A 14646-nucleotide genomic window follows, 5' to 3' on the forward strand; every position below is an offset into this window, starting at 1 on the left:
TGTACATATACATTTCTTTATACTTTATACTTCATATTCTTTGATTTTAAATTTGATTTGAAATTGATTTAAATGAAATTAGAAAATGCCATTTTGTCTGGAAACAAAAATAATTATAAAAATCAATAAAAAGTTTAGCCTATAAAATAAATGTGCATTTTGCTATATATATATAATAAAAATTGAATTATTATAATAAAACAGTTTTCTATAATAACAAGTAAACATGTCTTTTTTAAAGAATAAAGTCCCTTTATTCAAGAATTACTAGTTTGTATCCTGCGTTTCACAACTTTAGAAGCTTATATTGCTTCATCATACACGCGCATGGTTAACAACCGTTTTTAGCAGCTGTGCGTTAAGTTTAATTACTTTTATAACTTCCATTATCCCCATAGTGTGAACGTTCTTTGCGTACCTTGTTGCTCCCTAATGAGAAATTTTTCGAGCCACTTTTCAATCGTAACAAGGACTGATGCGCAATTTCCTATATCAAGAACGGGACGTTTAATCAAGGTTGTCGAGATCCATCTTTGCGATTGACGTTATTCACCGTGCATTACGCGAGAATCGAATTGTGCATGGATTTCCATACCGAAACTTTATACAATTGGCATGTCATGCACGTCTGTTTCACGTCTACGTCGTGTCTGTTCGAAATCTATGAATACGAGAATCGTATAAGCTGCGAATCCGTGAGAATATAAGGCGGGAGATGCGTCCATCTCGCCAGCCACGATTGACCTTCGCACAAACCAACGTGGCGAATCGACACTTGAACGGTTGCAGTGAATTTAAAAATTATATGTATATTCGGAAGATTGGATCCACGAGAGAGATCTAAGCGTTCGCCACTTTTGCCCGGAATCCGGGAAATATCAAAGACGTGGAGAAACACTAGTCGCCATCACTTGACTTGCGTCATCATTTATTCATCGCACGTTTATCGATGACGAGAGCCCTTCCTTCGTCCATAAATCGCGATATTATAAGCCGAAGCTGTCTTGAATGTAACTCGACTGCATCTACAAGCACGAAAGAACGAGGGGATTAAATGGATTGCTCGTGTTGGAGAAATCCATTTAATGCCGAGCAAAGAGAAATCCAAGACGAGAAGTCTTCAGGGCACTTAATATTGATTTTTCTATCTCTTTCACTTTTAGAACATGTTAATGCTATTACGCATCGAGTATCCAAAAATCGCATCGAGAGTACAATACCGTTTTTACACGATTTATTAAATTAAATATGTTTCGCCAAAAACTCAGTTTTTATTTTGATCTAATTAAATGTTCTATTACATGTATGTACAGACGCAACTACTTGTTACAGACAATAGAGAATCAACAGAGAGCGCAACTTGGTAAAATACGATTCTGAGTCTGCTAACTGGGGCAGAAGAAACCTGAGGAAAGCAAGACTCTTAAGTAAAAGATCCTGCTAAAGTTTTATACGATTGCGCACATGCAATCTGCACTATGCAATTTATCTTGAAAACATAATTTATATTATGCAACTTTTTACATAATCGATATAATACCCGTATGTTTGAAATATATCTGACATTTTGAACATTGTTTAATTATTCACACATGCAAGTAAACGTACGCTGGTCCTGCAAAATCATTCCTCATTGTTTATTTATTAAATTCAGCACTTGTAATCCTGAAATCCATTTCTGGCAAATAGGAATTACGATTACGGTTGTCCACCTTCGTGAAGGATTTAACGAAAAATTCAGGAACACCATAAACAGGACGAGCTGATATGTTACACAGGTGTTTCATACGGGACTTTCGTCGTAAAATCTAAGTGCTGATTGTAATGCTCTGCAACACTATCTTTATTCCATTCACGTTGTTCTTCCTGTTGATTATACCTATTCCAGGATGCATTTTCAATATTGGATTCATGCTGGTATTCTCGAGAGAGCTTTCCGTTAGCAGCTGCTTGAATTGTATTGAACGCGAGTTCAATACAAAAAAGAACAGGTAATAATACATGTGCAGCATAAAGTAAAATATATATATGTAATAAATATTGAGTGCACAAAAGTAGAAAAATAGAGATCAAATAAATGATACACAAAGACATTAAAATTACCGACATGTAAATCGACATTCCATATGCGCAGATATTGAATTTGAATCAGTAACAAATGTAATTACATTCCTCGAACCTCGAAATAGCATCACTTAATTCTGCGGCGGCAAAAATTGCAAGTGAGGTAGTCAGAGTTTAATTACTTTCCTATGTACAAATGAAAGTAGCCCATTATAATTAACGAGCCGCGCGGCTCTGTCTTTCCTTTATGAAAGGATTCAACAAGGAGCGTTAAGAGACATTACCGCAACATTTTTCGTACTCAACCCGCGGCAGATAAGAAGGTGTCCGTTTATGTAATCGCATGCGAATGTCGTGCGGACGCACAGTAGGCAGTACATACGTATTTTGAACAATTCCTTACATAACTCACCTATCAGCTTCCCCCATTGCTTTTGCAACCGCCTCGTTAATGGAGTAGAAACTTTGCGCGCGAGAGCAATCCACGGTGTTCCACCATGCACAAACCAATCTCTTCGGATTGAATAATGTGCCATTCGGGCAGAGGAACGAGTCCTTACGACCATCGTGCTGGCAAATGTAGAATACCCGGCAGTCGGCTTCAGGGTCGGCATAATAGCTCGGATATTGCTGCTGTCCGCAATTGAACCGCGTCTGCGGAGCTTCATGGAAGATCGGATAATCTTTTCCAGCAACGCCAGGTATGCCACCGTTGTCCGATTGATCCCGCGGATCCTGGTAGCTGTATCCATGGTTGTAGGACATCTGCTCGTGCGAATGCATATTCGAATATCCCCTCTGTGCCTGTACATTTAATATATACAGTTTAAATTATCTTATATAAAATATATACAGGGTGAGGCACCTAAAACAGGCCACCTGAATATCTCGGCTGTTATTGGTGATAGAAAGAAATGTGTCAGACCAAACTTGCATGGTTTCGAGGGACACATAATTTGTTCTAAATAGTTTTTTATTAGATGGACGCGTAGAGGTCATATGAAGGTCAACTTCGTTTTTTTAAATGGTATATGTTTTTTTACGTACCATCTAGTAGAGCGTTTGAAGATGCGCACATTGATCTACGGGTCAAAATCATTCAAGGTCACTGAAGGCTAAAATTTCTAAGAGCTAGAACTTTTTCATTTCTGAATTTACGGTATTTTCAATAGCAGAGAACTCTAGGCAATATAAAAAATAATGATATCATCAACTCAGAACTTCTCGGAAAAGAAAAAATTTCTAACGGCTAGAACTTTTTCATTTCTGAATTTACGGTATTTTCAATAGCAGAGAACTCTAGGCAATATAAAGTAAATTATTTTCCTTTGCAGTTGGCCTTCAGTGACCTTGAATGATTGAGCCGTAGATCAATGTGCGCATCTTCAAACGCTCTACTAGATGGTAGGTACGTAAAAAATCATACCATTTAAAAAAACGAAGTTGACCTTCATATGACCTCTACGCGTCCATCTAATAAAAAACTATTTAGAACAAATTATGTGTCCCTCGAAACCATGCAAGTTTGGTCTGACACATTTTTTTCTATCACCAATAACAGCCGAGATATTCAGGTGGCCTGTTTTAGGTGCCTCACCCTGTATAGATATAAATTTGTAATATTGAAGGCTTTTTAAAATTATAAATTAAGTTATTATTTATAATTTTATTTTTTAATTTGAATTTGAATATGAAAATTCATGGGATATTCTTATTTTATCTTCAAAGAAATTTTAATAGCATTTTAATATTATTATTAATCACTAAAAGTTGTTTGATGTCAATAATGCAATTCTTATAAAATTGTGCAATTTCTTATCATAAACAATTAATTGAAAAGAACTTGCAACAAAGCTGCAAAATATGCATTATGGATATGAGTAATTAATTTATGAAATACTCTCTCTCTCTCTCGCTCTCTCTCTCTCTCTCTCTCTCTCTCTCTCTCTCTCTCTCTCTCTTGATACATACGAGGGAAGTTGCAAGGATGAATGTAAAAACGATTTCCGATTTGAGAGCCATGGTCAGAAATGAGCTAATATCTTCATCGAAATTGCTTGATATATTATATCGGATCAAAACAATTGACTCGTTCCTTATATACCCATACAGCACCGATTAATACAGAAAGCTTTCAGGAAGGTTTTAAAATCATTTCAAGATTTCACATTTCATATGCAACATTTCTGAAAGGATTCCGCAATATGTCATATGAAATGTTGCAACAGAAATGTTTCTAAAACCTACCACATGCAATAAATTTAAAAAAATGTGAATATTGTAAAAAGTAAAATTATATATATATATATACCTAGACCAAGTATTCGATCTTTAGTGAAGCTAACCAGTTGACAAAAAAATGCATTATCTTCACGTATCCTTTTTTTCTTTCAAATATAAATGTTGGTTGAACAGAGAATTATATATCTATATAATTCTTTCCTTTTAATCAACTATTTGGAGGAAGAAAAAGGAAAATATATAATATAAGAATGGCTCTTTGTCAATGTGCCAACAATTCACGCTTTTTAAAGGGAAACTTGGTGAATACTTGGTTTAGCTATGTACGTGTATATCTATATATCTTATATATATAGATATATATGCATATCTATGTACATCTTATATATATTATGTATTTTTTTCATTAAGCATATTTCAGAAATCATATTTATTATATTAATTAGATTGCAAATATTAAATAACGTACAATAAAAATAATAAATACATTTTATATATAATTTTTATTATAACTTTTTAGTATTTACAATCTTCTGAATACTCGTATAATAAATTTAAATATAATTTCTGAAGTATTTTCAATTTATTTTAATAAGAGCTTTGTAATTTGTATGCAACATCATAGGAAAGTTTCAAAATTATTTCAATTAACCTTTAGTAATATATCAAAAAGATTTCAGCTATTTTAATAATCTTTCGGCAATATTTCAGAAAGGTTGCAGATTGATCTATACCTTTCAGCAACCTTTCTATAAGGTTTTGAATGTAAGTGTCGCGGACATTTTGCTATTCCGGAGTTGTCTCATAACTGTTGCAGAAACATTTTACAATGTTTATGAGATGCTTTCATCTGTCAGATGAAATACTTCTGAAATATTTCTGAAATGTTTTCGTGCTGTATGGGTAGTTCCTTATATAATTCCCGAAATGGATTCAAGTACGCAAGACTGTTGTTCATCCTAAACAGCGTATCCTTCGATTGAATAGATAGGCTGGCGAAAGTGATCTGTATTTCGGCAATTAAGAATGATGCAAGTAAGGATTCATCTTTCTCAATGTGTGGCAACCGATGATACAATTCTTGACTTAATCTTCCGGAGGGTCAAGAATGAAGATATTTCGTCGTATCAGTCATACATATAATAATTAATTACAACACGTTATTCTAATTTATAACGAATAAAGATTTTAGTAACTCACTTTTAACTTCTGCTACTCTTTTTCTCGATTTTTTTTGCAATTCTAATTCCATGCATAAATTTATGACTTTTATGTCACATCTGAGTCTTCTGAAGAAAGTTTTTCCACGTTCAAGAAATTTTAAAATTTCAGTGGAATCCAAATTGCGCGGGTTTACTTCGTTTGCTTTAGAAACCCTCTATAGAGGGTCTCTAGTTTGCTTAGCAGCGCCGATTCAGCAATATGGCGGACGCCTTTCAGGACTCTTCATTGAGGAGTCTCACGTGTTTTATGAATTGAGCACGATTCTGCTACTATACTCTGTTTACTATATTGTTTATACGCGATACACATATACTTTATAGTGATAAAACTGACAAAGTGCGACTTGTACGAAGATGGATTTGAAGCCAAGTAATGGATTCTTTGATTTATGTATAAATATTTCGAACGAGAATGAAGAATGCCTAAAGGATACCTTATTGAGGTTATATCAGAGTAAGTTATTTAATACTCAACATTGTGTAATAATTGTCAGTAATTGATGAAACAAAAATTAATCAGTATCTTTATCTTAATTCATTTCATGAATTTCTTTGATATTAGTGGGTTACAGGACGGTGGCATTAAATCAAACTTTACACGAAAGTGCCTTCGATAATGATAAGAAGAAGAAGAAAGGTACAGAGAATAAAACGCTAGCAAACATTGTGCCAGATCCAATTGACGTGCGCCAGCTGAATGAAGAATTTAAAGGAAAACTGTGTATACTCAATAGAATAACATTTATTTGTTCGGATCCTGCGAAAACACATACATTGGTATGGAATCTCGTGCTACTAAATTTCCTTTAAGTAAGGGTGACTTAAATAATATATTAACATAAATAATATATTTTACATAGTTTTGTTATTACAGGCGCACTGTGCAACTATGAAAAAATATCATTTATATGCTATTGTGCCGACGAAACAAAATATGCTGGAGGTTGGTAGCATTATTTTTATTCTTATTGTTGCAAATTGCAATTATAATCTCTTAATCTTGTTAATATTTAAAATTGGTATATTCCATTTTTTGCTTCCTACAGTTTGCCTGTTCACAACTAAACGCGGACCTTATTACAATAAGGTCGCCAGCCTCTGGCATAAAAATGAGTAGAAAATTATATCGGCAGGCAGTAGGAAGAGGCATGTGGTTTGAAATACAGTATGCCGATCTTCTGAATCAAAAAACACGAGTAACCACTATTTATTATTCGCACTTGTTTTACATGTATTATAAGAGTAGGGTAAGTACTTAATATATTAAATCAGTTTAGCTCTATAGTGTGAATAATGCAGTTTTACATATTATATCTATTGCAGAATGTGATTATATCCAGTGGAGCAACCAATGCCAACTTAATCAGAAGTCCTTACGATATCATAAGTCTGTATCCTTTAATTTAATCTATGGTAGTGATGAAATAATTAAGAAAATCACTTTTACATAATTAATATCTGTGGAAAACAGTAAAATACAGTCGATATTTTCCATAATTGTACAATTAATATCGCTCAGTGGAACTTTATTGGGTTTAAGTGAAGAAAAGTCGAAAGCAGCCATACTGAACCAGTGTCAGTATCTTCTTTTAAAAGCTGGTAAGTTATTATAATTAAGCTTATAGTTTTATGTGAAATTACACAATTTTATCATGTAATTTGTTTATTCCAGAAAGACGAGTATGTGGTAGAGGAGTATTTACAGTGCAGGTTACAGAGGAATCAATGGAGGAAGATACATCCGAGGAAGAATGTTTGTAACAGGATAAGTGAAAGAAGAAAACAGTAAAATTATGAATTGTAAAACGCAATTTTATAATTTTATGGAAAATTCTGTGCAATTTACTGCATATTTCAGTTTAACATATTTTTAATAAAATAAATGAAACTCAAGTTTTTAAGTTTCCATCCGTGTTATAATCTTTAGGTGATAAAAGCATGTATTCCACTTCAACTCACAGTTTACAGTTTTAATGAAAATGATGTAAAAGTGTACCTGGAAGAGCCATCTGTTAAAGTTTATTCCGTACTTTTTTAGTAATACAATATTGCATTACAAAAGTTTATAGTAATATTATAAGCGTTATAATATTAACCATATTAAATTAAATTCATTATTAATTCGGATTTCTTCTTGAATAATAAATTATTTCAATAATACGTAACGGAAAGAGAATCATCAAAGGTACATGTTCTTACCGAGAATCGATATTATCATAAGATGATATAATCCAGAGAGAAGCATTACTATATTTGAAATTAATCTCTCTCTCTTTCTATCCATTAAGCATTAAAAATCATTTCTCGAGGATCTGTAGAGTTTTTCTCCAAAGAAGAAGTTGGTTGAATTTGATTTTCGATCACCACCTGATGCAGCGGCTATATTCATCCCGCTTAAATAAACGACTATCACCGTAAATCAAATAAAGATTTTTTAAAATAACGTTACGTACTTTAACTCTATTACATTTAATCTGATGTATTTTGGTCGTAACATATGTACTTTTACAGCGGCGTTATGGCTTTAACCAAGTAAAGAAATATTTTCTAATTAATTTAAATATTGTATAAAAGAAACTACCATAATAATGTTCAGTTAATAATAAAATATAATTTGACGTGTGACTGCGGAAGACGTAACCAATTACTTAAAAAATTTAACTATTCGCGATACATTAATAATTTCGCGTAACGCTGCGATGTCGATGATACATGATGGACCTTGCTGTCTATTAGAAGCTGCTAACATCGACTCGGAAACGGCGGAGGATTCAATTTCTATCCAAGGATTAAGCGGATCATGCGCCCAACGGCTGTACGATCAAACCAAGCATCCGTGCATTATTCCCGACCACCCCTGATCTCAACCGCATCGACGATAGCACCATCCGTTTATCACCAGCAACAGCAGCAGCAGCAGCAGCAAATTCTGTATGCACCCATCAGCAGTCCAATGGTGACTCTTCAGCCATGTGGAACAACATTTCATCCCTCGTGCGTTTACCCGAGCGTTCAGCCTCACATTGGTTCACCGAATTCTATTCCTTTGCATCCTCAAGGTTTAAAAGATATATAATATATAAACTGTAGTTTTGATTTTTATAAATTAGTATTTGTTCCTCGTCCTCTATATATTCCTTGACACTTTTTCGCAAAACAGTCTACCAAGCAAGAAAAATGTTATTAAAACAAATTAACGAACATTGATAGTCACATAAATTGAAATTGTCTATCAATTGATGACTACTATCTCGCGCGGATGTAGGTAAGAATAATCGATGGCATTCCAAGAACAAACCGTCCCGTGGCCAGCAATATTATCAACAGCAACCACAGCAACAGCAGCAGCAGCTCTCCTACAATCCGAAACCCGTGCAGGTGTTCTACGAGCAACCATCTTCCAGCATCGCTTCCATTCCTCCGGCGACCACGTCCTTCTTAGTAGCTTCCTCCACATTCGCCCATGCTGGATCATTACCTAACGAGCATTACAACAATAATTCCGCAGTTACGCACTTACTGCCTCAGCCTTTCAACTTCAAACCGCCGGACGTGCAGCCTTTCTGCTTCATCCAGGATCGACAAAGCGCTCAGCAACAACAGCAGCAACAGCAACACCAGCACCCGATCCAGGCTTCCTATTACAATATATCGGCCACGAATACCTGCAGTCTGCAGACCGTTAACGCTAATTCAGCCTATCCGCTGCCCACTCTCAACCCTTACGCCAATTTGACTACGTTCGGCAGCAATCAATTCCCCGCGTCGGTGCCATCCTCCTCGCTTTTCTCGAATCCATCCGTGGGTGTAATCTTTGCTCCATCGCGAGTAGATAAGCCCGCATCGTTGCCCATGTTAGAATTTTCTTCATTCAAGCATAATGCAAACAAGGCACCGAGCACCTGTGAATCTCGAGCGGTTCCGGTCAATCATAACGAGAATTCCGACAGCTGGCCATTTCAAATTGAGACATCATCCAAGGATACGTACGATGTACAAGCGACTGACGACAGAAGCATGGACTCCACTGATCGTGCTTTGGACAAACCTGCTTCCGCCGTCGTGAGAACCGATGAGGAGCATGATTCCGACGAATCGTCGACCAGTTTTGATTTCACTATTGAGGCTGAAAAAATGGTCTCGGCACTGTGCAACACAACGTCGTCAAACGATCTCGGCAAGGAGGAATCAAAGCCTGGCAACAAAACCGATTCAACGCCGTTATTCAGTGGCGCCGGTGACAACAAGGCCAGTTGGTTCACTGATTTCTGCTCCGAGTACGAAAGCGGAACTTCGATAGGCGTCCAAACCGGCAATCCGTATGCCGATAGGTCGCAGTATCCGGAGCTGATCCGGAAGACGGTGTACTGGGGATGCACGGAAGCCGAGATTGTGCTCGACTCCGACTACTCGCAAACAGACCCTAAACAGAGTTGCTTGATGGGCTTGTCGTCCGCGACTAGGATGGCGATCACGAAATCTTCGACGTGTATTCCGGTGTACGCGGGTGACCGAGTGTTCGCCAAGGACCTCATAAATGCTCTCTTGCGCGTTAGCAACGGCTGGCTGAGTCTCGACAATTACATGAACAAGCAGCATTTTCCCAATTTACTGGACAGATTGGATCCTGAGTTGATTACATGCTTCCACGTATGGGAGGAAAGCACGTACGAGCTCTTGAAGCAAATAGTGCAGACGTTCCAGAAATTTGGAGAGAATGATGAAACGAAGGATCAAACACGCGGCACGACCTGCAGATCGTCCTCGTTCCCGGGCGACGTGGCACTCTATACAAACTATGATCTGTTCAGTCAGCTGCCAGCGAATTCCCTCTTGCGAAAAGATGCAGCTGGAAAGTCCATCTCCGAGGAGAATCCGCGCAACGCAACGTCAGTGTCGACTAGCGGACTGCGTACTTCGCGGTACAACTCCGGTCAGCAAGAACAGCAATCGGCGGCGAGTCAGAAAGAGAGTAAGTTACGAAGCAAGTGGACAATCACTGAGAATCTGTCGCCCGCGATCAACGCCAGCAAATCCGTACCTAACGTGTCCACGTGTCATACCGACACTAGCAGCCTAGTAGGAAGTAGGCTTCGTGCCAAACCCGCGTCCAGGAAATTTGACTCCGCGCAGAACTCGTTGAATGCTGAGTTCTTTCAACTGAGAAGCAAAGTGATGGAGAGCAACGCCGATACGATGAAAGACCGAAAGCAAGAGTACGCGTTGGAGAATAAACTTTCGGTAGACAGTGCGGAGAGCACTCGTCTGCAGCAGCCAACAATTAGCACTCCCATAAATTACAGCGGGCTGTATGCAGAGAACTGTTTATCCTTGACGTTTCCATTGTCCGATCATCCGAACCCTTCGTACCCTACGTCCAATCCGGGAATCTTAGCGTATGGAGAACTCGGTTATTCTTCTTCAGCATGCCCGGTTACCGATCTCAACTCGAGGAGTAGCAAAATTCCGGAACGATTGTACGGAATTAAAATCCCGAGTACCAATCCCGTTTACGTTGACGGATCGCAGGCTGATCAGATAGAGCTCCCGGCTGTGCCCCGGAATAAAGTAACTCTGCTCAGTCAGATCGAGCCGAGGACGTTTGACAAACAGTCCGAGGAGATGGCGGCGAATTTGTCAGCCTGGTTCGCCAGCATGCGAAACGCACAATTTCCGGCGAGCGCGTCTACCTTCGAAGAGACGAGGCTGAACGAGAATTCAGCGCCGCGATTGTTCGCTCAGCAGGAGATGCCGAAGTACTCAGCGGGCATAGCTAAGCAACCTCCGATCGATGCAAACCGGCAATTCCAGGCATTGCAGAATCTGCCGAATATCCAGAGCACACCCTGGGCTGCCAGCAACTTTGTCGGCAGTCGCTTTCAGGTGCAACAAGATGCACCGGAGGAATATGATAGCTCCGAGGACGTGCGAGTGTACATGAAACCGGGAAGCTACAACGTGCCGAAGAAGAGACACCAGAGAAGGTCGAATCGTCGATCGGACGGAAACGCGACGTCACGCAACACGCACGCGAGCAATCACTACGGAAATGCGTGCAGCAATAAAGGGAAGAACATATCGATACTCGCATCATCGACACCTCTGTCGCACACAAACGTGCCCACCTTGTCCGCTAACGCCACGCTGATCAAAACCTCGTTTCCGCCAGCCTTGAAGTTGCCGACACCTCAGTTCAACCTGGAGAATTCACCCAGAATTTTGAAGCGCACGGAATCATTATCGCAGAATACTCAGGATGTTACCTGGAAGGCAGCGTGCGCCTCGGCTGAGATACTTCTCGAAGCTCTTCATGTGAAGGACTACGATGCGTCCAACAAGATCGATTACAACGATAATACCAAGAAAGATGATAAGAGTGAAGAGAACGCTGAAGCATCGCTGATGACATCACAGAGTGATGCGAAATCAATGAAATATGATGACGCTGACTGCACCTTGTCCTACGAAGCCTCGGAAGATGACTCAGAATCCACATGCAGATTATCGCCTACTACAAGCATCGTATCAATATCCCAGTCACATGAAGATGAGAACGGTAAAGATATCGGCATTATCGTAATTCACTTTCAAATTGATTAACATAGATTGTAATATAAGTTTCTCGATTCTTTTAGCAATCTTTTTTTAGTTCGAATAAGTGATATAATATATCTTAATCAAAGATACATTGTATCATTTTTTTAAATTTAAATAACGAAAAATTGCTTAGCGAGAAACTTATGCCTTACAGCCGATATGCGACACGGAGAATTTATATTACAATCTAAATTTACAATAAAAAGTGTAGTATTACAATTATATAATACACTTTTTACACTCTACATGATTTTATTGCCATATATATTTTATAACGTTTATTAACTACATTTCACGGAAATAAATTTATTCGCGAGGAATTACGCGTAGCATTAGGCAAACAAAATTGTTTAAAACTGTCTCGCGATATCTTTTTGCAGGTGGTACCTAATAATAAGCAAAAACAATCCTTTTCTAAAAAGCATGTTCAACAGCTCTCACTATCAAGACCAACGTGAAAACGGACTCCTGGCTGATCAGAACCTTAAATAACGCGAGTATCATCGGCAAACAGAAGCGGTGCAAGAATGACACAGATCGGCGAAATTCGATATCGTCAAACAGTTCAGAGATCGTTGGTATGAAAGCGGATCACCTCACATCGTCGCCGACTGCGGAGACAAAGGCTTCCATGACAGTTGTCGACAACGAGTATCCGACAATCTTCTCTTGCGAGTCCGTCTTTGTGCCTTTCTCAAATAACAAGGAAAGCTCAACGAAAAAAACGGAACGTGGCTACGTTGGTAGAGCCACGTATTCTGAAACGGTGCGGAGGTCCATGAAACCCAGCAATACGCATCTAGGAAAGAAGGAAACGTACAAGTCATGTTCAATCAATCCATCGATGTCTACTATATTGCCACTCCCTGATCACAAGTGTCCAAAGAGAGACCCCGAGCAATCTTATCAGCTTTTACACAAATCGCAGAGATGGGCCAGCAAGAAGGCGATGAAGAAGACGGATAGCAATGATATTCAATTAGAGGAAAGTTCGTGCGCGAAGATATACGGTGCCAAACCGAGTAATATAATGACGAAATCATCGTCTACCACGAAAATGCAGGGAAAGAGGAAAGATTTGGAACAGATGGAAGGCAAGTGTGCGAGTAAATCGGGCGATCGCAGTTGGTCAGTGTGGTACAGCTCCAGAAGGAAGCAGAGCATCAGCCCTTTGGCACTCAGCAAGCTGGAATTGATACATCAAACTGTTTGGCAAATGGATGAAGCGAAGATCTTCAAAGATCCGTTCTTCCATGTTAAAGATAACTCATCTCCGTCTACAGTTCGTTTTTGAATCAATTGTAATATAAAAATAATATAAAAATAATGAATGGAATAAAAAAATATACATATATCCTTCTCGGCTTTAGCAGATGGAGGATCACAGCAAAGTTGTAAGAAGCCCTATGTTCCTCGAGATCGTCGAGTATAAATTGAAGAACCGGATTTACCACAAAGTTGAGCATGCCATAAAAGATTTCCGCCGCATAATTCACAGCGCGAGATTGTACCATCAAGTAATCACAATCGACAATTTTTGACTTTGCGCTTCTTTAAATTAACGTAAAAATCAAAAATGTTCCTTGATTCTTTTCAATTTTATATTTTTGTATTAGCAGCTAGATTTAGTTTTAATTAAGTTGTATCTCAGATAAACCGCTTTTTATCACAGCAAGATGACGAACAAGCAAAGAAGATTGACGCGCTTTCGAGAAAACTGGAAGACTTACTCGAAGAACATTTCAGCAATTGGGATTTCGACAATGTTATCGATAGTCCAAGAGAAGATTCACCGGTACAGCTGCGGTTTAAAACATCTGGGCAGAAAACAGTCGTGGGACGTTGTGATGGCACGAAGAAGAGTGCTGCTTCATCCATAATTGTTGCAGAGAATTCTTTACGCCATTGATACGTCGTTTTGAAGTAGAAACTTCAAAATCGACTGACCAAACTACCATATTCCATTAACGCAATTAGCATTATCTTTACATCAGACAGAACATTGTGTGCAATATATTCTTCTAGTCACGAGCCATTTGTACGATTAATGATATCACGTTTCTGTTTTCATTTTTAAAGATTGATATCGCTGTCTGATTATATTTGTAAAACTCTCATTAAACTTTCTTCTTAAGTTTAAATAGAAAGAAAAACTCCCAGATGATCTCATTAATCTTGAAAAGTGCGCGCATGTATTCTTTTATTAACAGCTCCTCTAATCTCACATAGCGATATCTGTCTTTATAAGAAAACGAGAAGAAAAACTGTATTAAACGACCGAGAATCACAGATAGCAATGAATTAATGTTTATAAAAAGAAAAAGTAGCACCCGATAGCGAGAGGTATCAGCGATAATGTAATTTCCACGTTTATTGTTACGGCTATTACTAATGAAGCATTTCGAACTTTTAATCTTCGCGACTCCTGTTGAGATACCGTTAAATCAGAGTGATATAAATCATAAAATATATTACACTGACGAATATATATGCTGTTATATCTCAATTACTTTCAGTTTTT

General features: G+C 38.1%; 2 protein-coding genes and 1 non-coding gene across 4 annotated transcripts; 2 read left to right on the forward strand and 1 right to left on the reverse strand.

Moving 5' to 3' along the window:
- Nucleotides 1–1586: 1586 nt before the first annotated feature.
- On the reverse strand, nt 1587–2847 carry LOC105287041. The gene is made up of 2 exons (XR_003407415.1): nt 2476–2847; nt 1587–1959 (listed from the first exon to the last, which is right to left on the reverse strand). It is a non-coding gene; the product is annotated as an uncharacterized LOC105287041 (transcript).
- Nucleotides 2848–5726: 2879 nt separating this feature from the next.
- On the forward strand, nt 5727–7429 carry LOC105286589 (ribonuclease P protein subunit p30). 2 transcript variants are annotated; one of them, XM_011351647.3, is made up of 7 exons: nt 5727–5982; nt 6101–6305; nt 6403–6471; nt 6575–6775; nt 6852–6919; nt 7048–7127; nt 7201–7429. In XM_011351647.3, the coding sequence occupies exons 1-7, from the start codon at nt 5948–5950 to the stop codon at nt 7287–7289; spliced, it is 747 nt and encodes a 248-aa protein (XP_011349949.2). In that variant the 5' UTR covers nt 5727–5947; the 3' UTR covers nt 7290–7429. The 2 variants fall into 2 exon arrangements, with proteins under 2 accessions (XP_011349949.2, XP_011349938.2); XM_011351636.3 differs by having other exon boundaries at nt 5729–5982; nt 6091–6305.
- A 107-nt stretch (nt 7430–7536) lies between these two features.
- Nucleotides 7537–14157, forward strand: LOC113563400. The gene is made up of 5 exons (XM_026975029.1): nt 7537–8587; nt 8794–12084; nt 12560–13407; nt 13499–13642; nt 13798–14157. Exons 1-5 carry the CDS (start codon nt 8329–8331, stop codon nt 14032–14034), a joined length of 4779 nt encoding a protein of 1592 aa, XP_026830830.1. The 5' UTR covers nt 7537–8328; the 3' UTR covers nt 14035–14157.
- Nucleotides 14158–14646: the final 489 nt, after the last annotated feature.

This window comes from Ooceraea biroi, chromosome 14 (assembly GCF_003672135.1).
Source record: "Ooceraea biroi isolate clonal line C1 chromosome 14, Obir_v5.4, whole genome shotgun sequence".
Taxonomy (NCBI): Eukaryota; Metazoa; Arthropoda; class Insecta; order Hymenoptera; family Formicidae; genus Ooceraea; species Ooceraea biroi.

Excerpts from the sequence above, each read along its gene's own strand:
- LOC105286589 (XM_011351636.3), top strand. The coding sequence starts at position 5,883 with ATGGATTTGAAGCCAAGTAATGGATTCTTTGATTTATGTATAAATATT. Across the intron at positions 6,920-7,047 it reads CCTTACGATATCATAAGTCT|TGGAACTTTATTGGGTTTAA; the intron begins GTATCCTTTAAT and ends AATATCGCTCAG. Across the intron at positions 7,128-7,200 it reads GTATCTTCTTTTAAAAGCTG|AAAGACGAGTATGTGGTAGA; the intron begins GTAAGTTATTAT and ends TGTTTATTCCAG.
- LOC113563400 (XM_026975029.1), top strand. The coding sequence starts at position 8,329 with ATGCGCCCAACGGCTGTACGATCAAACCAAGCATCCGTGCATTATTCC. Across the intron at positions 8,588-8,793 it reads TATTCCTTTGCATCCTCAAG|GTAAGAATAATCGATGGCAT; the intron begins GTTTAAAAGATA and ends GCGCGGATGTAG. Across the intron at positions 13,643-13,797 it reads GCGCGAGATTGTACCATCAA|CAAGATGACGAACAAGCAAA; the intron begins GTAATCACAATC and ends TTTTTATCACAG.